Source organism: Ranitomeya imitator, chromosome 2, assembly GCF_032444005.1.
Source record: "Ranitomeya imitator isolate aRanImi1 chromosome 2, aRanImi1.pri, whole genome shotgun sequence".
Classification (NCBI taxonomy): domain Eukaryota; kingdom Metazoa; phylum Chordata; class Amphibia; order Anura; family Dendrobatidae; genus Ranitomeya; species Ranitomeya imitator.
In genome coordinates, this window is record NC_091283.1 from 718,295,138 (window position 1) to 718,321,284 (window position 26,147).

A 26,147-nucleotide genomic window follows, 5' to 3' on the forward strand; every position below is an offset into this window, starting at 1 on the left:
CTACATCAATCATTGGTAGAAAAATATTGGCCTCTGGGTTTGTGTGCCACTCCTGACTCCTGTGTGCGTCATCTCTCAGTCAGTGGGCCATAGAACGCCTATTTTTGTTTTTATTTGTTTTATAAATTCTCCCTGAAAAAATCATTTTATTTTATTTGGTTTCTAAATTCTTCCTGATAAAATCATATTTTTTTTATTATTTTTTTTTCTAAAGTCTCCCTGAAAAAAAAAAAAAAAAAAAAACCAAAAAAAACAGTGGGAGATTAATATTGGCCTTTCTGCTTGTGTGCCAGTCTTGACTCCTGGGTGTGCCATCTCTCTCTCTCTCTCTCTCTCTCTCTCCAATTGTGGTCCATAGAAAGCCTACATTTTTTTTCCTTGATTTGGGTTCCAAAATCTACCAGAGAAAATAACTCCATCAATCATTGGTAGAAAAATATTGGCCTCTGGGCTTGTGTGCCACTCCTGATTCCTGTGTGCGTCATCTCTCACTCAGTGGCCCATAGAAAGCATATAGTTTGTTACATTTGTTTTCTAAATTCTCCCTGCAAAAATCTTTTTTTTTTTTTGGGGGGGGTTTCTAAAGTGTTCCTGAAAAAAATAAAAATAAAAAAAAAATAATAGTGTGACATTAATATTAACATTTGTGCTTCAGTGACAGTCCTGCGTGTGGGGCATCTCTCTAATTTGCAGCCACCAAAAAAAGAGTGTGTAACATTGGGCCTGATTTTCGCTGTGGTCTCACCAACCTGTAAAGGGGTAGCTAAATCATACTGAAGTTATAGCTCACCGTGTAAGTTGTGTGACTGCAACAAATAACGTTAGTTTGGTTACGTTTTTAAAACAATGAGGAAGTCTAGTGGAAGAGGTCGTGGCCGGGGGCGTTCATTGTCAGCTGGTAATGAGGGTAGTGGTAGTGGTGGAGCATCAGGTGGTCGTGGGGGAAAAAATATTGCACCTAAGTCTGGAGCTGTGGAGCCAGGTTCGTCGTCCGGCTACACAAGGCCTCGAACGCTCCCTTTTCTGGGATTAGGAAAACCGCTTTTAAAGCCGGAGCAGCAAGAGCAAGTTTTGGCTTATCTTGCTGACTCAGCCTCTAGCTCTTTTGCCTCATCTCGTGAAACTGGTAAAAGTAAAAGCAGCGCGTCGTTAGTGGATGTTCACGGTCAGGGACAAGTCACTTCCTTGTCCTCTTCAGCAAAAACAACAACAGAGAAGAATGCAGCAGGCGACACAACGGGTTACTCCATGGAGCTCTTTACACATACCGTCCCTGGCTTAGAAAGTGAAGCAGTTAACAGTCCATGCCCATTACAAATTGAATCTGACATGGAGTGCACTGACGCACAGCCACAGCCAGACTACTATGCTGGTCCTTTGACTCAGACCACAACATTGCCCTCGCAGGGTGCTGATCAAGAATCAGACCCTGATGAGACTATGTTGCCCCATCACGAACGCTATACCACCGAACGACACGGTGACACAGACGAAGTTGCGCAGGAGGTACAAGAAGAGTTATTAGATGACCCAGTTCTTGACCCCGATTGGCAGCCATTGGGGGAACAGGGTGCAGGCGGCAGCAGTTCTGAAGCAGAGGAGGAGGAGGGGCCGCAGCAGGCATCAACATCGCCACAGGTTCCATCTGCCGGGCCCGTATCTTGCCCAAAACGCGTGGCAAAGCCAAAACCTGGTGGAGGACAGCGTGGCCATCCGGTTAAAGCTCAGTCTGCAATGCCTGAAAAGGTATCCGATGCTAGAAAGAGTGCAGTCTGGCATTTTTTTAAACAACATCCAATTGATCAGCGCAAAGTCATCTGTCAAAAATGTTCTACTTCCTTAAGCAGAGGTCAGAATCTGAAAAGTCTCAATACTAGTTGCATGCATAGACATTTAACCACCATGCATTTGAAAGCTTGGACTAACTACCAAACGTCCCTTAAGGTTGTTGCACCCTCGGCCAATGAAGCTAGTCATCAACGCAACATCCCTTCCGGCAGTGTAGGACCACCATTTAGCGCACCACCTGCTGTATCTGTGCAGGTATCTTTGCCAGGCCAAAGCAGTCAGGGTCAGGGAATCACCAGTTTCGTAGTAGGAAACACTGCATCTAGGGCACCGGCGGCAACAATACCATCTCCCACCGTCTCTCAGTCTGCCATGTCCACCGGCACCCCCGCTAGTTCCACGATCTCCAGCTCTCCAGTCCAGCTCACCCTACATGAGACTATGGTTAGAAAAAGGAAATACTTAGCCTCGCATCCGCGTACACAGGGTTTGAACGCCCACATAGCTAGACTAATCTCGTTAGAGATGATGCCCTACCGGTTAGTTGAAAGCGAAGCTTTCAAAGACCTGATGGACTACGCTGTACCACGCTACGAGCTACCCAGTCGACACTTTTTTTCCAGAAAAGCCATCCCAGCCCTCCACCAGCATGTTAAAGAGCGCATCGTCCATGCACTCAGGCAATCTGTGAGCACAAAGGTGCACCTGACAACAGATGCATGGACCAGTAGGCATGGCCAGGGACGTTACGTGTCCATCACGGCACACTGGGTAAATGTGGTGGATTCAGGGTCCACAGGGGACAGCAAGTTTGGGACAGTTCTGCCTAGCCCACGGTCTAGTAAACAGTTGTCTGTAGCCGTTCGCACCCCCTCCTCCTCCTCCTCCTCCTCCTCGTCCTCCTGCAGAAGCAAGAGCTCGTCCACAGACCGCAGTCGCACAAACACTCCATCCGCACCTGCCACTGTTGCACACCAGGTCTCCCATTATGGGGCAGCTACTGGCATACGTCAGCAGGCTGTATTGGCTATGAAGTGTTTGGGCGACAATAGACACACCGCGGAAGTTCTGTCCGAGTTCTTGCAGCAAGAAACGCAGTCGTGGCTGGGCACTGTAGATCTTGAGGCAGGCAAGGTAGTGAGTGATAACGGAAGGAATTTCATGGCTGCCATCTCCCTTTCCCAACTGAAACACATTCCTTGCCTGGCTCACACCTTAAACCTGGTGGTGCAGTGCTTCCTGAAAAGTTATCCGGGGTTATCCGACCTGCTCCTCAAAGTGCGTGGACTTTGCGCACATATCCGCCGTTCGCCTGTACACTCCAGCCGTATGCAGACCTATCAGCGTTCTTTGAACCTTCCCCAGCATCGCCTAATCATAGACGTTGCAACAAGGTGGAACTCAACACTGCACATGCTTCAGAGACTGTGCGAACAGAGGCGGGCTGTTATGTTTTTGTGGGAGGATACACATACACGGGCAGGCAGTAGGATGGCAGACATGGAGTTGTCAGGTGTGCAGTGGTCGAAGATTCAAGACATGTGTCAAGTCCTTCAGTGTTTTGAGGAATGCACACGGCTGGTTAGTGCAGACAACGCCATAATAAGCATGAGCATCCCCCTAATGCGTCTGCTGATGCAAAGTTTGACGCACATAAAGGATCAGGCGTCTGCACCAGAGGAAGAGGAAAGCCTTGATGACAGTCAGCGATTGTCTGGTCAGGGCAGTGTACATGACGAGGTACCGGGCGAAGAGGAGGTGGAGGATGAGGAGGATGATGGGGATGAGTATATTTTTAATGAGGAAGCTTTCCCGGGGGCACGGGAAATTGGTGGCGTGGCAAGGCCGGGTTCTGGTTTTTTGAGGGACACAAGTGACGTAGATTTGCCTGCAACTGCCCCTCAACCAAGCACAACCGCAGATTTGACAACGGGAACTTTGGCCCACATGGCGGATTATGCCTTGCGTATCCTCAAAAGGGACACACGCATTACAAAAATGATGAACGATGACGATTACTGGTTGGCCTGCCTCCTTGATCCTCGCTATAAAGGCAAATTGCAAAATATTATGCCACATGAGAACTTGGAACTAATATTAGCAACAAAACAATCAACTCTTGTTGACCGTTTGCTTCTGGCATTCCCTGCACACAGCGCCCGTGATCGTTCTCACACGAGCTCCAGGGGCCAGCAGACCAGAGGTGTTAGAGGGGCAGAAATCAGAAGTGGCGTTGGCCAGAGGGGTTTTCTGACCAGGTTGTGGAGTGATTTTTCTATGACCGCAGACAGGACAGGTACTGCAGCATCAATTCAAAGTGACAGGAGACAACATTTGTCCAGTATGGTTACAAACTATTTTTCATCCCTTATCGACGTTCTCCCTCAACCGTCATTCCCATTTGATTACTGGGCATCCAAATTAGACACCTGGCCAGAATTGGCAGAATATGCATTGCAGGAGCTTGCTTGCCCGGCAGCTAGTGTCCTATCAGAAAGAGTATTCAGTGCTGCAGGTTCAATACTAACAGAAAAAAGGACTCGTCTGGCTACCCAAAATGTAGATGATCTAACCTTCATTAAAATGAACCACAACTGGATTTCAAAATCTTTTGCCCCACCCTGCCCGGCTGACACCTAGCTTTCCTATGAAAAGGTCTTGCCTGTGGACTATTCTGAATGACTTTTCCAATCTCGTAATTTTCTTCACCTGATTGTCCAGCATACGACATGTTTCCACCTCACGAAATGGCCAAACTCCCCACACGGGGCCGTGCTATCGCCACTTTGCGCTTGGACCCTTGAGAGTGCTGTTTGTCTGAAGAGGTGGGTGTGGCCGCTTTTGGTCGACGGCACTGCCACTGGGTCCCTCATAGTACAATAAAGTGTCTCTGGCGGTGGTGGTGCGCACCCAACGTCAGACACACCGTTGTAATATGAGGGGCCCTGTGCCTGTAACGCCGGCCACAAGACAGTTCCCCCCCCCAGCTCAAACAGTGCTCTACCACTAGCAAAATTATCTCTCACAGCTTCACCAATGTGTAGTCTAGGCGCTGACATCCTTCATTGCCTGGCACTGACAATACCATTGTTTTGACATTTTTGTTATGTTAGGCCTTCGAAGCCTGTCTGCGGTCCCTTCTTTCTACAACTACTACACTGACCAGGCCACTGCTGGCCGTGTTACCCTGGAACCAATTTAAAAGTGCCTACAGTCAGCCCAATTTTGTTATGTTAGGCCTTCGAAGACTGTCTGCCGTCACTCCTTCCACTAGACTTCCACTGACCATACACTGCTGCCCATGTACCCCTGGAACCAATTTAAAGTGCCTACAGCCAGCCCAATTTTGTTATGTTAGGCCTTCGAAGCCTGTCTGCGGTCACTCCTTCCACTAGACTTCCACTGACCAGACCACTGCTGCCCGTGTACCCCTGGAACCAATTTAAAAGTGCCTACAGCCAGCCCAAGTTTGTTATGTTAGGCCTTGGAAGCCTGTCTGCGGTCACTCCTTCCACTAGGCCTCCACTGACCACACCACTGCTGTCCGTGTACCCCTGGAACCAATTTAAAATTGCCTACAGCCATGTGTTATTATTTTAGGCCTTCGATGCCTGTCTGCGGTCCATTCTTTCAACTACTACTACACTGACCAGGTCACTGCTGCCCGTCTACCCCTGGAACCAATTTAAAATTGCCTACAGCCATGTGTTATTATTTTAGGCCTTCGATGCCTGTCTGCGGTCACTCCTTCCACTAGGCCTCCACTGACCACACCACTGCTGTCCGTGTACCCCTGGAACCAATTTAAAATTGCCTACAGCCATGTGTTATTATTTTAGGCCTTCGATGCCTGTCTGCGGTCACTCCTTCCACTAGGCCTCCACTGACCACACCACTGCTGTCCGTGTACCCCTGGAACCAATTTAAAATTGCCTACAGCCAGCCCAATTTTTTTATTTTAGGCCTTCAATGCCTGTCTGCGGTCCATTCTTTCAACTACTACTACACTGACCAGGTCACTGCTGCCCGTGTACCCCTGGAACCAATTTAAAATTGCCTACAGCCATGTGTTATTATTTTAGGCCTTCGATGCCTGTCTGCGGTCACTCCTTCCACTAGGCCTCCACTGACCACACCACTGCTGCCCGTGTACCCCTGGAACCAATTTAAAATTGCCTACAGCCAGCCCAATTTTTTTATTTTAGGCCTTCGATGCCTGTCTGCGGTCCATTCTTTCAACTACTACTACACTGACCAGGTCACTGCTGCCCGTGTACCCCTGGAACCAATTTAAAATTGCCTACAGCCAGCCCAATTTTTTTATTTTAGGCCTTCGATGCCTGTCTGCGGTCCATTCTTTCAACTACTACTACACTGACCAGGTCACTGCTGCCCGTGTACCCCTGGAACCAATTTAAAATTGCCTACAGCCAGCCCAATTTTTTTATTTTAGGCCTTCGATGCCTGTCTGCGGTCCATTCTTTCAACTACTACTACACTGACCAGGTCACTGCTGCCCGTGTACCCCTGGAACCAATTTAAAATTGCCTACAGCCAGCCCAATTTTTTTATTTTAGGCCTTCGATGCCTGTCTGCGGTCCATTCTTTCAACTACTACTACACTGACCAGGTCACTGCTGCCCGTGTACCCCTGGAACCAATTTAAAATTGCCTACAGCCATGTGTTATTATTTTAGGCCTTCGATGCCTGTCTGCGGTCACTCCTTCCACTAGGCCTCCACTGACCACACCACTGCTGCCCGTGTACCCCTGGAACCAATTTAAAATTGCCTACAGCCAGCCCAATTTTTTTATTTTAGGCCTTCGATGCCTGTCTGCGGTCCATTCTTTCAACTACTACTACACTGACCAGGTCACTGCTGCCCGTGTACCCCTGGAACCAATTTAAAATTGCCTACAGCCAGCCCAATTTTTTTATTTTAGGCCTTCGATGCCTGTCTGCGGTCCATTCTTTCAACTACTACTACACTGACCAGGTCACTGCTGCCCGTCTACCCCTGGAACCAATTTAAAATTGCCTACAGCCATGTGTTATTATTTTAGGCCTTCGATGCCTGTCTGCGGTCACTCCTTCCACTAGGCCTCCACTGACCACACCACTGCTGTCCGTGTACCCCTGGAACCAATTTAAAATTGCCTACAGCCATGTGTTATTATTTTAGGCCTTCGATGCCTGTCTGCGGTCACTCCTTCCACTAGGCCTCCACTGACCACACCACTGCTGTCCGTGTACCCCTGGAACCAATTTAAAATTGCCTACAGCCATGTGTTATTATTTTAGGCCTTCGATGCCTGTCTGCGGTCACTCCTTCCACTAGGCCTCCACTGACCACACCACTGCTGTCCGTGTACCCCTGGAACCAATTTAAAATTGCCTACAGCCAGCCCAATTTTTTTATTTTAGGCCTTCGATGCCTGTCTGCGGTCCATTCTTTCAACTACTACTACACTGACCAGGTCACTGCTGCCCGTGTACCCCTGGAACCAATTTAAAATTGCCTACAGCCATGTGTTATTATTTTAGGCCTTCGATGCCTGTCTGCGGTCACTCCTTCCACTAGGCCTCCACTGACCACACCACTGCTGCCCGTGTACCCCTGGAACCAATTTAAAATTGCCTACAGCCAGCCCAATTTTTTTATTTTAGGCCTTCGATGCCTGTCTGCGGTCCATTCTTTCAACTACTACTACACTGACCAGGTCACTGCTGCCCGTGTACCCCTGGAACCAATTTAAAATTGCCTACAGCCAGCCCAATTTTTTTATTTTAGGCCTTCGATGCCTGTCTGCGGTCCATTCTTTCAACTACTACTACACTGACCAGGTCACTGCTGCCCGTCTACCCCTGGAACCAATTTAAAATTGCCTACAGCCATGTGTTATTATTTTAGGCCTTCGATGCCTGTCTGCGGTCACTCCTTCCACTAGGCCTCCACTGACCACACCACTGCTGTCCGTGTACCCCTGGAACCAATTTAAAATTGCCTACAGCCATGTGTTATTATTTTAGGCCTTCGATGCCTGTCTGCGGTCACTCCTTCCACTAGGCCTCCACTGACTACACCACTGCTGTCCGTGTACCCCTGGAACCAATTTAAAATTGCCTACAGCCATGTGTTATTATTTTAGGCCTTCGATGCCTGTCTGCGGTCACTCCTTCCACTAGGCCTCCACTGACCACACCACTGCTGTCCGTGTACCCCTGGAACCAATTTAAAATTGCCTACAGCCAGCCCAATTTTTTTATTTTAGGCCTTCGATGCCTGTCTGCGGTCCATTCTTTCAACTACTACTACACTGACCAGGTCACTGCTGCCCGTGTACCCCTGGAACCAATTTAAAATTGCCTACAGCCATGTGTTATTATTTTAGGCCTTCGATGCCTGTCTGCGGTCACTCCTTCCACTAGGCCTCCACTGACCACACCACTGCTGCCCGTGTACCCCTGGAACCAATTTAAAATTGCCTACAGCCAGCCCAATTTTTTTATTTTAGGCCTTCGATGCCTGTCTGCGGTCCATTCTTTCAACTACTACTACACTGACCAGGTCACTGCTGCCCGTGTACCCCTGGAACCAATTTAAAATTGCCTACAGCCAGCCCAATTTTTTTATTTTAGGCCTTCGATGCCTGTCTGCGGTCCATTCTTTCAACTACTACTACACTGACCAGGTCACTGCTGCCCGTCTACCCCTGGAACCAATTTAAAATTGCCTACAGCCATGTGTTATTATTTTAGGCCTTCGATGCCTGTCTGCGGTCACTCCTTCCACTAGGCCTCCACTGACCACACCACTGCTGTCCGTGTACCCCTGGAACCAATTTAAAATTGCCTACAGCCATGTGTTATTATTTTAGGCCTTCGATGCCTGTCTGCGGTCACTCCTTCCACTAGGCCTCCACTGACCACACCACTGCTGTCCGTGTACCCCTGGAACCAATTTAAAATTGCCTACAGCCAGCCCAATTTTTTTATTTTAGGCCTTCGATGCCTGTCTGCGGTCCATTCTTTCAACTACTACTACACTGACCAGGTCACTGCTGCCCGTCTACCCCTGGAACCAATTTAAAATTGCCTACAGCCATGTGTTATTATTTTAGGCCTTCGATGCCTGTCTGCGGTCACTCCTTCCACTAGGCCTCCACTGACCACACCACTGCTGTCCGTGTACCCCTGGAACCAATTTAAAATTGCCTACAGCCAGCCCAATTTTTTTATTTTAGGCCTTCGATGCCTGTCTGCGGTCCATTCTTTCAACTACTACTACACTGACCAGGTCACTGCTGCCCGTGTACCCCTGGAACCAATTTAAAATTGCCTACAGCCAGCCCAATTTTTTTATTTTAGGCCTTCGATGCCTGTCTGCGGTCCATTCTTTCAACTACTACTACACTGACCAGGTCACTGCTGCCCGTGTACCCCTGGAACCAATTTAAAATTGCCTACAGCCATGTGTTATTATTTTAGGCCTTCGATGCCTGTCTGCGGTCACTCCTTCCACTAGGCCTCCACTGACCACACCACTGCTGCCCGTGTACCCCTGGAACCAATTTAAAATTGCCTACAGCCAGCCCAATTTTTTTATTTTAGGCCTTCGATGCCTGTCTGCGGTCCATTCTTTCAACTACAACTACACTGACCAGGTCACTGCTGCCCGTGTACCCCTGGAACCAATTTAAAAGTGCCTACAGCCAGCCCAAGTTTGTTATGTTAGGCCTTGGAAGCCTGTCTGCGGTCACTCCTTCCACTAGACTTCCACTGACCAGACCACTGCTGCCCGTGTACCCCTGGAACCAATTTAAAATTGCCTACAGCCAGCCCAATTTTTTTATTTTAGGCCTTCGATGCCTGTCTGCGGTCCATTCTTTCAACTACTACTACACTGACCAGGTCACTGCTGCCCGTGTACCCCTGGAACCAATTTAAAATTGCCTACAGCCAGCCCAATTTTTTTATTTTAGGCCTTCGATGCCTGTCTGCGGTCCATTCTTTCAACTACTACTACACTGACCAGGTCACTGCTGCCCGTCTACCCCTGGAACCAATTTAAAATTGCCTACAGCCATGTGTTATTATTTTAGGCCTTCGATGCCTGTCTGCGGTCACTCCTTCCACTAGGCCTCCACTGACCACACCACTGCTGTCCGTGTACCCCTGGAACCAATTTAAAATTGCCTACAGCCATGTGTTATTATTTTAGGCCTTCGATGCCTGTCTGCGGTCACTCCTTCCACTAGGCCTCCACTGACCACACCACTGCTGTCCGTGTACCCCTGGAACCAATTTAAAATTGCCTACAGCCAGCCCAATTTTTTTATTTTAGGCCTTCGATGCCTGTCTGCGGTCCATTCTTTCAACTACTACTACACTGACCAGGTCACTGCTGCCCGTGTACCCCTGGAACCAATTTAAAATTGCCTACAGCCATGTGTTATTATTTTAGGCCTTCGATGCCTGTCTGCGGTCACTCCTTCCACTAGGCCTCCACTGACCACACCACTGCTGTCCGTGTACCCCTGGAACCAATTTAAAATTGCCTACAGCCATGTGTTATTATTTTAGGCCTTCGATGCCTGTCTGCGGTCACTCCTTCCACTAGGCCTCCACTGACCACACCACTGCTGTCCGTGTACCCCTGGAACCAATTTAAAATTGCCTACAGCCATGTGTTTTTATTTTAGGCCTTCGATGCCTGTCTGCGGTCCATTCTTTCAACTACTACTACACTGACCAGGGCACTGCTGGCCGTGTACCCCTGGAACCAACATCAGAAAATATAAAAATAAGTATTTTGCTTATAAAAAAGAAAATGCTGGTGAGATATCAAATGCAGACATTTTAACATTAAAAACAAACACACAACTAAAATCTGGTACAGTACTAAAAATGGCCACCAGCTACAATTACTTTCTCCTGCAAGTAGTTAACTGAAAGTTTTTTTAAATTGAAAACACACATATGGCATCCACCGAGTGTTGTCCTGTCGCGTCTTCTTTATATTATTGCCGAGAAGATGCAAAATAATGAAAATAATAAAATCATTAATTACCAAAATAATAGAGAAAGTCAACACCACATTGCAAATAAACATTCATTCCAAATAAAGAAGCAGGGCGCGTCCGAGGGTGAGTATATACCTAATAAGAATCTAATCACCCTCGGACGCGCAATGCTTATTTCCAACAGCCTTCCTTCCTAAGAATCATCCCTTCCGTGGTGTAGAGAGACGTTGTGTTACACTCCAAGGTGTTCCCCAGGTTGCCTTTCCTGAGCTTCGATCTACCGGCTCTCGTTTAGTAGTTGTTGGAAACTACGCTGCATTAGGCCTTCAAATTGGGTATGGGGTGTAGAGAGATGGTGTGTTCCACTCCAAGGTGTTCCCCAGGTTGCCTTTCCTGAGCTTCGATCTTCCGGCTCTCGTTTAGTAGTTCTTGGAAACTACACTGCATTAGGCCTTCAAATTGGGTATGGGGTGTAGAGAGAGGGTGTGTTACACTCCAAGGTGTTCCCCAGGTTGCCTTTCCTGAGCTTCGATATTCCGGCTCTCGTTTAGTAGTTGTCGGAAACTACGCTGCATTAGGCCTACAAATTGGGTATGGGGTGTAGAGAGAGGGTGTGTTACACTCCAAGGTGTTCCCCAGGTTGCCTTTCCTGAGCTTCGATCTTCATGCTCTCGTTTAGTAGTTGTCGGAAACTACGCTGCATTAGGCCTACAAATTGGGTATGGGGTGTAGAGAGAGGGTTTGTTACACTCCAAGGTGTTCCCCAGGTTGCCTTTCCTGAGCTTCGATCTTCCGGCTCTCGTTTAGTAGTTGTTGGAAACTACGCTGCATTAGGCCTTCAAATTGGGTATGGGGTGTAGCGAGAGGGTGTGTTACACTCCAAGGTGTTCCCCAGGTTGCCTTTCCTGAGCTTCGATCTTCCGGCTCTCGTTTAGTAGTTCTTGGAAACTACACTGCATTAGACCTTCAAATTGGGTATGGGGTGTAGAGAGAGGGTGTGTTACACTCTAAGGTGTTCCCCAGGTTTCCTTGCCATTGCTTCGGTCTTCCGACTCTCGTTTAGTAGTTGTAGAAAAGTACACTGCATTAGGCCATACAAAATGGGTATGGGGTGGAGAGAGATGGTGTGTTACACTCCAAGGTGTTCCCCAGGTTGCCTTTCCTGAGCTTCTATCTTCAGGCTCTCATTAAATTGTGGTTAAATGGAACAACTGCATTTGGCGTACTAGTTGGTTTGGGGCCTACTATCGGTGTCTGCCACTCCTTGCTGTTCTCCTCCACTGAACAAAGCTGTGCCGCCTGTTTACTACGGTTGCCAATTTTGAACTGCATTTCGACTACTTACTGATTTGGCCCTACTCTCTGTGTCAGCCTCTCATTCCAGTTGTCCTCCACTGCAATGCCCCCTGGTTATTCCTGTGTTACCAATTTTGAACTGCATTTAGCCCACTTTCTTCTTTGGGCCTATATCTGTGTTTCCACTTCATCGTGCCCATTGCCCAGCCAGTGATAGATGAGTCTGCTGGTACATTGACCCATAACGCAACATTCCCCGTGCACGCTACACAACAACATTGTGACCCTGCTGAAAGTCAGGTTGCTCTTCCCGCATACCATACCACCTTACACGGGGACAAAGAGGAAGGTGCAGATGAAAGTGCAGGTTCCTTCATCAGGTGGGGGGAGGAATACTAGTTGGCGACGTCACTGGCACAGGGCCTCTCATAGTACGCAAAAGTGTTGCTGCCGGTGGGAGGCGCCCCCGCCGTGCAAACACACCGCTGTACTTTGAGGGGCCCTGTGCCAGTGCCAATGCCAACGAGTGGGCCCCCCCTGCTTGCTCAGGTTCACAGCACTTGCAAAGTTGAAATACTTACCTCTCCCTGCTCCACTGCCGTGACGTGGTCCAGATTTCCTGGGCCCACTAATTACTTGAACCAGCCCTACCCCCCACAACTTTAGCCAAATGACCCCCAATTTCAAATGCCTTCCAATTATTATAAGGTAAATTACGCTTGACAAGCTTCATTAAGAAGAATGGATGGTTTTGACATTAAAATGGGCACTCTAGGTGTTTTCCTGGCCCCCACTCACTGCCGACTATGCTGCCCCATTGACTTGCATTGGGTTTCGTGTTTCGGTCGATCCCGACTTTACGTCATAATCGGCCGATTTCACTCGACCCGACTTTGGACATAGTCGGGTTTCGCAAAACCCGGCTCGACTCTAAAAAGGTCAAGGTCGCTCAACTCTACCGAGGAAGTAACTGACTTTATGCCTTACTTCAAATACCGCAGGATAGTTAATTATAGGTTGGCTGTCTACCATACATTGTCATGATATGTACTTTTGCCCTGTCCTGTATTTGAATAATATGCCATTTGATGTATGTAACTGTTCTCTGGTTTCTATTAGCTGTAATTTATGTATTTTCTTGGCTGGGAGTTCACCTGTAACAATCTCTCCTTCCCCCAATACTTGCAGCCCTAAGCTCTAATGTAATTAAGCTTTATCAACATCACTAGTGGAGGAATAGCCATTCTTCCTCACAGCGGGTGGCTAGTCAAATGTACATATTACATAGACTGCCTGGAGCCCACCAGTCTAGAATCTTCTGGTGGACCCAACCATTGAATAGAAGGTGTAACCCCTACCCCCTTCATGGGCGGATCTCAGGAGCTCAGACAATCCATTCTTATTTTGAGATCAGATGTGAGTTGATCCTTGAAGGAGAAGGAGTGGGGATTCTTAGCTGAGGCAAGACCCCACGCCCATCTGGGACTGCGGAAGCGAACGGGGCGAGACTTGAGCTGAGGACATATCTCATCGTTCGTGAGATTGTTTTGGGATCCCTTGGACTAATTGTGGACTATTGCTTTGTTACCTGGCACAAGGATTATCGGGAGGTGCCCCTGAACCTGTTCCATTGGACTAATTGTGGATTCTGTAGATCTACCTGCATGTGTTGTTCCAGCGTTCTTGATAATAAATCTGTTGAATCATCCCTTGGCCTGTTGTCCCTTCTTGCTCTGCCGTACACCCCGTCACAAACTGGTGGCAAGCGGTGGGACCAGAGCAGAAGGAATGGAGGACAAAGGCCCATCAACATCGGGAACCAGCACCGCAGAGTACAAGAAGTGGACTGCGGTGAACCTACAAACAAAGGCCCGTGAACTGGGAGTCAGCTACAAGGGACTCTCCAAGGAGCAGCTCATTGAGGCTTTGGAAGGAGTTCGCCTGCAAGATGACGCTGAGGAAGGATCCTCACAGCAAATGGAGGAAAGACTGCAGCCGGAGGTAAATGCCCAAAAAAGTCAGTGGGTTGTGTGGTACGAGGAGGAGTTGGCATTGCTGGGAGAAGAGGCCACCATAGACTATAAGATGGAGGCCATTCACAGTGCTCAGGAGAGGGAGGCCATTCACAGAGCCGAGGAGAGGGAGAGGGAGGCCATTCACAGAGCCGAGGAGAGGGAGAGGAAGGCCATTCACAGAGCCGAGGACAGAGCTCAGGAGATGGCATTGCTGGAGAGGCAGATCGCTTTGGAAGCAGCTAGAAGCTCCAGACAGACTCTAACCCCAGCATCCACCATGAGGGAACTTCCCAGAGTGTCCCGCAAAGACTTCAAGCCCTTTAATGAGGCTGCAGGCGACATTGAGGGCTTCTTCCAGGACTTTGAGCATCAGTGTCGATTCCTCTGGTTCTCCGGTGGGCCAGTCTGAGCCTGAGAGGGAGGATATGAGAGATGAGAAGAAAGTTTGTTTTGCGGCAGTGAGCGTGGACTTGAAGCTGGCGAGGGACTGCTTGTATGCAGTGAAGTGATCAGCAGAGTGGGATTGCTTCCATCTCTGCTCAGCGATCCTGAAAGTCCGTCTCAATTCTTTGGTCAGGCTGGTCAGCCAGGGCTGCCAGTTGATTGTATGAGTTTTGATATGCATGAGCGGGGCAGCCGAATCGAGTGTTGCTGTTATTGTGGTGTTATAAAAAGTGGTAGCAGCATCTGTCATGAAGGGAGGCTATGTCTGTAAGAGGGAGAAGGGACTCAGAGTGATTGTAGGTTGAGGTATTTGAGATTTCTGCGAGGGTGAGTGAGTTTGTGGAGTGGGGGTTGCACACTAGGAGAGGAGAGGGAAGAAAATGTCAGTAGGTTGTGGTCCAGACAGAGGAAGGGGTGAGTTAGTGAGATTAGTAAGGGAGCAGAGGCAGGGGAAGATGAGGTACAACATGTGGCCATCTTTGTGAGTGGCCTCATAGGACCATTGAGTGAGGCCGAAGGAGGCAGTGAGCCATTAAAGTTTAGAGGCAGCTGACGTGGAAGTGTCAATGGGGATATTTAAGTCACCCATGATGATAGTGGAGATGTCAGCAGAGAGGAAATAAAGTAGCCAGGTGGTGAGGTGGTCGAGAATGGTGGAGATGGCTAGTTCTGGGGGGCGGTAGATGACAGCCAGCTGGAGGTTGGAGGGGGAATAGATGCGGACGGAGTGCACCTCAAATGAGGGAAGAGTAGTGGAGGGTGGTAGCGGGATTGGAGTAAAGGAGCAGGTGTCAGACAGGAGCAAGCCAACCCCTCCGCCACGTTTGTTGCTAGGACAAGGGGTATGAGAGAGGTGGAATCCACTATAGGAAAGCGCAGCTGGAGAGGCTGAGTCAGAGAGGGTGAGCCAGGTTTCAGTGAGGCCGACGAAGGAGAGTTTGTTGGTGATGAAGAGGTCATGGATAAATGGCAGTTTGTTGCAGACAGAGTGTGCGTTCCCTAGTTCTCCAGGTATGGGGGCCGCGGGAGTGGGGGCTGGATGAATTGGTATGACGTATTATGGTTGGAAAAATGTGCAGAGGATCGTGGCAGAGGATTAGAAATGTGTGGGGATGTGTTGAGGAGGGCCAGGATTTTGGGATACATCACCAGAGATGAGAAGTAGCAGACAACGTTAGAAGGTGGGAGCAGGATAGGACATGCTGCGGCCATGTGTGTCTGGAGAAAAAGGATTGCATGTGGTGGAACAGTTCTGAGGAGAAGGTGAGATGACTGGGGAGGACTGAAGAAGGAATGACTAGTTCTTTACTAGGTGGAGGTATTGCGGGAGATTTTATGAAGGAAAGTAGTATGGGAGTGAAAGAGAAAAGAAACCAAAAGATTGTAGTGGTTTCGTATTCTGATACCTTCCGGTCAATTCGAGTCCAATTCAGTCTAATTCAAAGTAATTAAAAATATGTAATTTGAAAGATGGAATTTGGAAGATTCATGGATCAGACTACATCTGGAGCAGACTCCTGAATCTGAATATATGAGCTGGTAAGAGGAATCAGCTGTGAGTGGATGTGGGGGTGTGTGGCCAGAACATAAGTTGAGAGTTGAACAAAAGCTCCTAAAGGGGGAGGGGGTTAGACTGACCGCTCAGAGGTGTGCATGGAGGACACCAGGGAGGTGAAATACATTAAATGGAACCTGTCACCCCATTTTTTCAAGAAGAGCTAAAAATAGTGTTAAATAGGGGCAGAGCTGGGCTTTACATTAGTGTATTTTGGAGCCTTTATTCTCCACCTATGCTGCCGAAATACCTTTGTAAAGTCGCCGTTTTGGGCTGTCACTCACGCTGGTCAGGCCATATGGGCGTGGTGACAGCGCTGTTTCTCCCCCAGATCTCCGTTGGTGGCGTAGTGGTGTGCGCATGTCCAAGTGGCGAATCCACTGCACAGCTTCAAGGAAAATAGCGCGATCTGCGCTATTCAGCCGTTTATCGGTGGGCGCGGCCATCTTTGTGAGGCCGCGCGTGCGCAGATGGTTCTTCTCGGCTTCCCAGGGCTTCAGGAAAATGGCTGCGGGATGCCGCGCGTGCGCAGATGGCGATCTCGACGGCCATTTTCCTGAAGCCGAGTTCGCATCTCGGCTGCAGGAAAATGGCCGCCGCGATCTCCATCTGCGCACGCGCGGCATCCCGCGGCCATTTTCCTGAAGCCCCGGGAAGCCGAGAAGAACCATCTGCGCACGCGTGGCCTCACAAAGCCCAGCTCTGCCCCTATTTAACGCTATTTTTAGCTCTTCTTGAAAAAACGGGGTGACAGGTTCCTTTTGAGAAGCAAAAGTAAAGGGTGAGCAGTGCATCCCATAGAAAAGCAATGCAATATACAGAGACATTCAGGATCCAGGGAGGACTGGGGACATTCAGTGCATACCATAGTAAAACAATGCAATATACAGAGACATTCAGGATCCAGGGAGAGCTGGGGACATTCAGATCCTGCAAATATGGAAGTATGATCGTGCCCTAAGGTGTCCACCCTGTTCAGAGTAAGGAATATATATATAAATTTTGAAAAAAAATACTGATATATATCAGTATTTTTTTTCAAATGGGAGTAATGTATTTCCATGTCGTGTAACATAAATGGAAAATCCAGCAACAGAAACGTGTGAAATAGAATTGCCTTCCCACCTGTTTAGTCAACCTTCACCTGGCCCATATAATTCCTCACTAGTTAAACAGATTACGGTCAGAGCTCGGTACAAGCCGTCACATTGTCAATGGTTGAGCACAGTTATTTTTACACCATATTGGAAAAATATCGATTGCAGATGTCCATTTAAACAGTCAATCTTAATCAGTTTTATTATTTCAATGGGGATTGTTCGGGATTTAAGAATTATCTTTTCCCATGATGAGCACCGTCCTTAGTAACTATACCTTATGACAGCTCAGCTCCATCCATCTGAATAGGCTTCATTCACTACACTAGACAGAGCAACCAATTTAATTTGTTACTGGGAAAGCTGTGGTAGACCAGTATGGTCACTAATAGATTCCACGGCGCTTTATTTAAACTTGTATTTTTTTAGTTTAGGGACAAAATTCTCTCTAAGCATCTAGCATGTATAGAAGTCTAGCTTACTAAATAATTGTACATTATGTTGCAGAGCTAAGAGTTAGGCTTTTAAAGGTAATTTAGATGCCAGTTAGCGTAATCTGGACACAGCTGGCTGTGTAAATCAGGGAGGGGGAAGACATACAGAATGACTGTTTAAAAGCCTTGAGATAACTTGATTGAGAAGATGTTTGTTGCCTTGATTTCTTACTTAGCCTTCTAAAATGTATTTATATAAGGATTTGGAAGGAATTGAAGAACAGATTGAACTCCAGTCTAAACTATTTTTTTAATACCGGGGCCAAGTTTAAAGGTATCTAGTCAACCCTCGTGTAGTTGAAGAACCAGCAGTATAATTCTTACTTTGAACAAACTTATTGTGGAATAAAAGAGGATTCTAATAATCGAGGCAGCAATCGCTCACAAACCATTTGCTTCTGAAAGCCAGCACACCCTCAATCCATAAGCTGAAATGATCACAATCTCTTTTCCAATGTTTTTCTGACGTGTCATACTCTAGATCACCCATTTACTTGAAACTGTACAGCACGCCTAATTCCTCTGTAGGAAATTTGCCAATGTGTTTTCCAGATTAGTGGGGTACCAGAATTTGGATTCCTGTTGATCAGAATGGCATGTCCCAGTGTTAATGGGCATACACATTTATATTTACAGGCACTAACAATTGCTATTTCTTTTGAATTTAGAAAGTTCTGGTAACTTACTGGGCCGTGTTGTGGTTGGACCATTCATGTATACTCGAGGACGAGAGCTGGAACACTGGAATGAAATGCTCAACAAACCCAAAGAGTTGGTGAAGAGATGGCATGCCCTGAGCATTAACACCTGATGAGTGTGAACAAAACAGCAAAAAGGCACATGGATGGGGAGAAAATAGCTTAGGAGGGGGAAGACTGGTTCGTTTTCATCAGGTTAATCTTCCACTATGTTTAGCTTTAGATCTGGTTCATGGCTACCAGATTGGGTATGCAGAATAAGCTTTTCAAAAGAAAATCAGTGAGGTGATGCTAGCTAGACTGTCACGTCTACAACATTGATTTTCATCATCTGGAAAGAGACAACGTTTTATTCAACAGTGATAGGTAGTGTCATACAATTTTAGCCATGTCAAAGTAGCAAAAAACTGTCGTTGGTATAATTTTAAATTATTGTCGTCATCATTGTCAAACAAAGCATTGCTGTATAGTATTCATTGTTTAATGTATTTAAATACTTGTCAAGTTAGGCTACGTTCACATTTGAGTTGTGCGCCGCTGCGTCGGTGGCGCAACGCACAACGCAAATAAAAACGCACCAAAACGCACACAAAAACGCTGCGTTTTGCGACGCATGCGTCCTTTTTTTGCTGAAATTTGGACGCAAGAAAAATGCAACTTGTTGCGTTTTCTGCGCCCGACGCTTGTGGCAAAAAACCGCATGTGTCGCACAACGCAGCACAACGCATGTCCATGCGTCCCCCATGTTAAATATAGGGGCGCATGACGCATGCGTCGCCGCTGCGTCGCCCGACGCAAACACGCAAAACGCTAATGTGAACGTAGCCTTACATGCATTATTTATCAAGTAGTGTTTTCATCCAGGGTGCTCCTGGAATCTTGCATATACATTCGTGGTGGGCACAAAGGTGCCTATGTACGTAACCTTTGTGTCTCGACCAGTGTTTCTTCCTGGATAGTTATTACTGTATTTTAGCTGTTTATATTTTACATTGTTTTTCTTTCCTGATTATATGTGCTAAAGACACAACATTACAATGGTAAAAAGTCAGAAAATGGACTATTGTTTAACTCAACTGTTTGCTACAATTTTTTTTTAATTGCTTTTTTATATTTATTTTTGTCTACGCTTGATAATAAAATGCTGAATTCGTTGACTCCTGTTTCAGCTGTCATAGTCTTGCAGGAAAAACCATACACTTTAAACCATCATTTTTTTTTCCCCATGAATGTATAGTTTTACATGCTATGGTTTGAAAAAAAAAAAAAAAAGTTTATGAAGCTGCAGATGATTTATTATGAGGATCCGCAAATCATGGTTAGATGAATTTGTTTATAGATGGGTGGAATGTTTTTTTTTATTTTTTGCTTGTTGCATTTCTCTCTAGTATATAAGCTGCTATTGTTACTAAACTGGTTAGTGTTTTGTTGCGATTTTATTATTGTTGTTTATTAGTGATGAGCGAATGTGTTCGCCACTACTCGGTACCCACCCGATTATCACTGTGCTCGGTGTACTCGGCGAGCACCGAGCATTTCCAGGATTATTTAGCAGGAGCTTTGGTCTCCTCCTTTTAATATTGGTGCTTTTAGAGTGCCAATGAACATGCAGGGATTGTCTGCCATGCAGTGTAATACAAATATTATTTGGAAGACACTACATGCTCTAGTGATAATTTATGCATTTATCGTAGTATATTGCCCAGTGACGTAGTATATTGCCCAGCCACGTAGTATATTGCCCAGCCACGTAGTATATTGCCCAGCCACGTAGTATATTGCCCAGCCACGTAGTATATTGCCCAGCCACGTAGTATACTGCCTAGTGACGTAATATATTGGCCAGTGAGAGCTTGGCTGAGTAGATTACACAAGATGGAAAACACACAGCAAGTCAGCAGGATCTAGGAGCAACATGGCAGATGTGACAACCTACATGGTGAGCTGCAGCATGTGCTACATGTTCACAGATCGACCAGAAGAAGAATTAAATTTCACCTGTCAGAAGTGTAGACTAGTGGCCCTTTTAGAAGAAAAGGTGCGGGGTCTGGAAGAAAGAATAGCAACTTTGAAACTCATCAAAGAGAATGAAGACTTTCTAGACAGAACAGAAGCATCTCTACTGGTCACAGAAGGTGAAAAAAGTGTCAGAGAACCTCCAAAAGCAGATGAGTGGAAGCATGTGACCAAAAGAAGCAAGAAGACCATGGAGAAATCACCAACCACACAACTGAAGAACCGATATCAAATCTTTGTAGAGGATGAAGATGGCACACCTAAGGATGAAGCAATACCAGCAAGCAAAAAAGAAAAGGGCACACAGCAACAAGTGACAGCAAAAAGTACAGCCAAGAAGCAACGAAGAGTGGTGGTGGTGGGAGACTCACTACTGAGAGGCACAGAAGCAGCCATCTGCAGACCGGACATAACTGCAAGAGAAGTATGCTGCCTTCCAGGTGCGATGATCAAGGATGTGACCGATAGGATACCAAAGCTCTTCAACTCCAAGGACGTCCACCCATTTCTTCTGATACATGTTGGCACCAATGACACGGCAAGGAAGGACCTACCGACAATCTGCAAAGACTTTGAAGAGTTGGGGAAGAAAGTAAAGGAACTGGATGCACAGGTAGTTTTTTCTTCTATCCTTCCAGTAGACTGGTATGGCACCAGGAGATGGAACAGGATCCTTGATGCAAACAACTGGCTAAGACGATGGTGCAGACAACAAGGATTCGGATTCCTGGACCACGGTGTGAATTACTTGTACGATGGACTCCTCGCCAGAGACGGACTACACCTCAACAAACCTGGGAAACACACGTTCGCCAGAAGACTCGCTACACTCATCAGGAGGGCGTTAAACTAGAAGAAGAGGGGACGGGAAGAAAAACATTAGACTTGAACAAAGAAGATCCAGGAAAACATACTCAGAAGGGAGGTAAGAACATTTCTAAAACCATCCACAGCGAGGAGATTGGAACAAAACAAAATCCTCTAAACTGCATGCTCGCAAACGCCAGAAGCCTGACAAACAAGATGGAAGAACTAGAAGCAGAAATATCTACAGGTAACTTTGACATAGTGGGAATAACCGAGACATGGTTAGATGAAAGCTATGACTGGGCAGTTAACTTACAGGGTTACAGTCTGTTTAGAAAGGATCGTAAAAATTGGAGAGGAGGAGGGGTTTGTCTCTATGTAAAGTCTTGTCTAAAGTCCACTTTAAGGGAGGATATTAGCGAAGGAAATGAGGATGTCGAGTCCATATGGGTCGAAATTCATGGAGGGAAAAATGGTAACAAAATTCTCATTGGGGTCTGTTACAAACCCCCAAATATAACAGAAACCATGGAAAGTCTACTTCTAAAGCAGATAGATGAAGCTGCAACCCATAATGAGGTCCTGGTTATGGGGGACTTTAACTACCCGGATATTAACTGGGAAAGTGAAACCTGTGAAACCCATAAAGGCAACAGGTTTCTGCTAATAACCAAGAAAAATTATCTTTCACAATTGGTGCAGAATCCAACCAGAGGAGCAGCACTTTTAGACCTAATACTATCTAATAGACCTGACAGAATAACAAATCTGCAGGTGGTCGGGCATCTAGGAAATAGCGACCACAATATTGTACAGTTTCACCTGTCTTTCACTAGGGGGACTTGTCAGGGAGTCACAAAAACACTGAACTTTAGGAAGGCAAAGTTTGACCAGCTTAGAGATGCCCTTAATCTGGTAGACTGGGACAATATCCTCAGAACTAATAATACAGATAATAAATGGGAAATGTTTAAGAACATCCTAAATAGGCAGTGTAAGCGGTTTATACCTTGTGGGAATAAAAGGACTAGAAATAGGAAAAACCCAATGTGGCTAAACAAAGAAGTAAGACAGGCAATTAACAGTAAAAAGAAAGCATTTGCACTACTAAAGCAGGATGGCACCATTGAAGCTCTAAAAAACTATAGGGAGAAAAATACTTTATCTAAAAAACTAATTAAAGCTGCCAAAAAGGAAACAGAGAAGCACATTGCTAAGGAGAGTAAAACTAATCCCAAACTGTTCTTCAACTATATCAATAGTAAAAGAATAAAAACAGAAAATGTAGGCCCCTTAAAAAATAGTGAGGAAAGAATGGTTGTAGATGACGAGGAAAAAGCTAACATATTAAACACCTTCTTCCCCACGGTATTCACGGTGGAAAATGAAATGCTAGGTGAAATCCCAAGAAACAATGAAAACCCTATATTAAGGGTCACCAATCTAACCCAAGAAGAGGTGCGAAACCGGCTAAATAAGATTAAAATAGATAAATCTCCGGGTCCGGATGGCATACACCCACGAGTACTAAGAGAACTAAGTAATGTAATAGATAAACCATTATTTCTTATTTTTAGGGACTCTATAGCGACAGGGTCTGTTCCGCAGGATTGGCGCATAGCAAATGTGGTGCCAATATTCAAAAAGGGCTCTAAAAGTGAACCTGGAAATTATAGGCCAGTAAGTCTAACCTCTATTGTTGGTAAAATATTTGAAGGGTTTCTAAGGGATGTTATTCTGGATTATCTCAATGAGAATAACTGTTTAACTCCATATCAGCATGGGTTTATGAGAAATCGCTCCTGTCAAACCAATCTAATCAGTTTTTATGAAGAGGTAAGCTATAGGCTGGACCACGGTGAGTCATTGGACGTGGTATATCTCGATTTTTCCAAAGCGTTTGATACCGTGCCGCACGAGGTTGGTACACAAAATGAGAATGCTTGGTCTGGGGGAAATTGTGTGTAAATGGGTTAGTAACTGGCTTAGTGATAGAAAGCAGAGGGTGGTTATAAATGGTATAGTCTCTAACTGGGTCGCTGTGACCAGTGGGGTACCGCAGGGGTCAGTATTGGGACCTGTTCTCTTCAACATATTCATTAATGATCTGGTAGAAGGTTTACACAGTAAAATATCGATATTTGCAGATGATACAAAACTATGTAAAGCAGTTAATACAAGAGAAGATAGTATTCTGCTACAGATGGATCTGGATAAGTTGGAAACTTGGGCTGAAAGGTGGCAGATGAGGTTTAACAATGATAAATGTAAGGTTATACACATGGGAAGAAGGAATCAATGTCACCATTACACACTGAATGGGAAACCACTGGGTAAATCTGACAGGGAGAAGGACTTGGGGATCCTAGTTAATGATAAACTTACCTGGAGCAGCCAGTGCCAGGCAGCAGCTGCCAAGGCAAACAGGATCATGGGGTGCATTAAAAGAGGTCTGGATACACATGATGAGAGCATTATACTGCCTCTGTACAAATCCCTAGTTAGACCGCACATGGAGTACTGTGTCCAGTTTTGGGCACCGGTGCTCAGGAAGGATATAATGGAACTAGAGAGAGTACAAAGGAGGGCAACAAAATTAATAAAGGGGATGGGAGAACTACAATACCCAGATAGATTAGCGAAATTAGGATTATTTAGTCTAGAAAAAAGACGACTGAGGGGCGATCTAATAACCATGTATAAGTATATAAGGGGACAATACAAATATCTCGCTGAGGATCTGTTTATACCAAGGAAGGTGACGGGCACAAGGGGGCATTCTTTGCGTCTGGAGGAGAGAAGGTTTTTCCACCAACATAGAAGAGGATTCTTTACTGTTAGGGCAGTGAGAATCTGGAATTGCTTGCCTGAGGAGGTGGTGATGGCGAACTCAGTCGAGGGGTTCAAGAGAGGCCTGGATGTCTTCCTGGAGCAGAACAATATTGTATCATACAATTAGGTTCTGTAGAAGGACGTAGATCTGGGGATTTATTATGATGGAATATAGGCTGAACTGGATGGACAAATGTCTTTTTTTCGGCCTTACTAACTGTTACTATGTTACTATGTAGTATATTGCCCAGCCACGTAGTATATTGCCTAGTGACGTAGTAGATTGCGCAGCCACGTAGTATACTGCACAGAGCCACGTAGTATATTGGCCAGTCATGTAGTATATTGCCCAGCTACGTAGTATATTGCCCAGCCAGGTTTGTCACAGGTGAAAAAATAAAAAATAAACATATACTCACCTTTCCGAGGGAGCCCTTGTAGTCCACGGCAGCTTCCGATCCCAGGGTTGGTATTAGCGCAGGACCTGTGATGACGTCGCGGTCACATGACCGTGACGTCATGGCAGGTCTTTGTAGCGCAGGCACGCAGGGCCTGTGATGACGTCACGGTCACATGACCGTGACGTCATGGCAGGTCTTTGTGCCACCAGAACCTGCAACGGAAGATGGCGGCCGGCTCGAACTGCAACGGAGGGTGAGTATAGCAGGTTTTTTTTTTTTTAATTAGTTTTAACATTACATTTTTTACTATGGATGCCGCATAGGCAGTGTCAATAGTAAAAAGTTGGGGACACACAGGGTTAATAGCGGGGGTAACGGAGTGCGTTACCCACGGCATAACGCGGTCCGTTACCGCCGGCATTAACCCTGTGTTAGCGGTGACCGGAGGGGAGTATGCGGGCGACAGACACTGACTGCGGGGAGTAAGGAGCGGCCATTTTCTTCCGGACTGTGCCTGTCGCTGATTGGTTGCGGCAGCCATGACAGGCAGCTGGCGAGACCAATCAGCGAATGAATAACCGTGACAGACAGAAGGACAGACGGAAGTGACCCTTAGACAATTATATAGTAGATAGTATGTACATATATACAAGTCTGCAAAGTACATGCATAATAAACCGTCCGTTTATCGAAAGGATTTTTAAAGAGGCACGACAAGCAACCATAGAACCTTCAAGGCACCAATGAGTACACCAAGGTGAATAAGCTGCTAATACCATCATGGAGGTGGAGAATATAGGTGTCGAGAAGTTAGAGTGGTTTAGACCAGGAGGAGGTAGATAGGAGAGGTGACAGAAAATGCTAGTTACCTTAGTATGGTGATAATGATACGTAAATGTAGCAAATCCTTTGTTTTGGGTATATGGATAGTGCTGTAGAGGGTTAATGGGGATATTGTGTCCACAGTCTCTGCCAGACTCTATACGGACTTACAATCTCTGTGCCCGTTGGCACTTCTTTCCATATGACTCCCATAATGATTCTCCATGACCGGAGTTGAAACGCGTAGGGAGGAAGAAATTATATCTCAAGAGGATTTGGGTCTCTGCCTTTATACACATTGGGTGGGTTGGTCCCTTAGAGCAAGGTCCATTTGGGGCCTGTCCTTGTTAGGACAGGAGTTACATAGGGGCTACAGGGTAGACATATTACTTTAGCCCTGCCTCTTCTCATTTACTTGGATCTCTACTGTGTCGTGCGGAAGTATACAGTGTCCGGCAGCTTGGGTGAGATCAAACCATTTATTTTTTATATTGAGCACTGGTTCACCTGAGCACTTTATATGTATCTTTTTTGTTTGTGTCCTGTTGGATGTGCATTTTTAAGTATTTATTATTAAAGGTTATGTTTTATTAGTGGATATCCTCCACAGCTGATCCTGTCTTGAGCCAGAGGGTATATGTATGGTGTGATTTCCACACACCTTTGCTTCTCCGGTGTCCCAATGCCCCAGTCCGACCCTGGATGGAGATACACTGAGGTAGGAAGCGAGAAGTCTGAGGGTATGTGCACACACTGCGGATTTTGCTGCGGGTCCGCAGCGGTTTCCCATGCGTTTACAGTATAATGTAAACCTATGGGAAACAAAATCCGCAGTGCACATGCTGCGGAAAAAAAACA

The 26,147-nt window shown here is 46.3% G+C and overlaps 1 protein-coding gene across 2 annotated transcripts in view; it reads left to right on the forward strand.

Moving 5' to 3' along the window:
* SYT15 (synaptotagmin 15) overlaps positions 1–19,567 on the forward strand; it is a 119,794-nt gene extending 100,227 nt beyond the window's left edge. Inside the window, exon 8 of one of the 2 annotated variants that reach the window (XM_069755823.1) lies at positions 18,382–19,567. In XM_069755823.1, the coding sequence (XP_069611924.1) occupies positions 18,382–18,524 (143 nt within the window). In that variant the 3' untranslated portion in view covers positions 18,525–19,567. The remainder of the gene's footprint in view (positions 1–18,381) is intronic. The other variant, XM_069755824.1, reaches the window with a different exon arrangement.
* Positions 19,568–26,147: the final 6,580 nt, after the last annotated feature.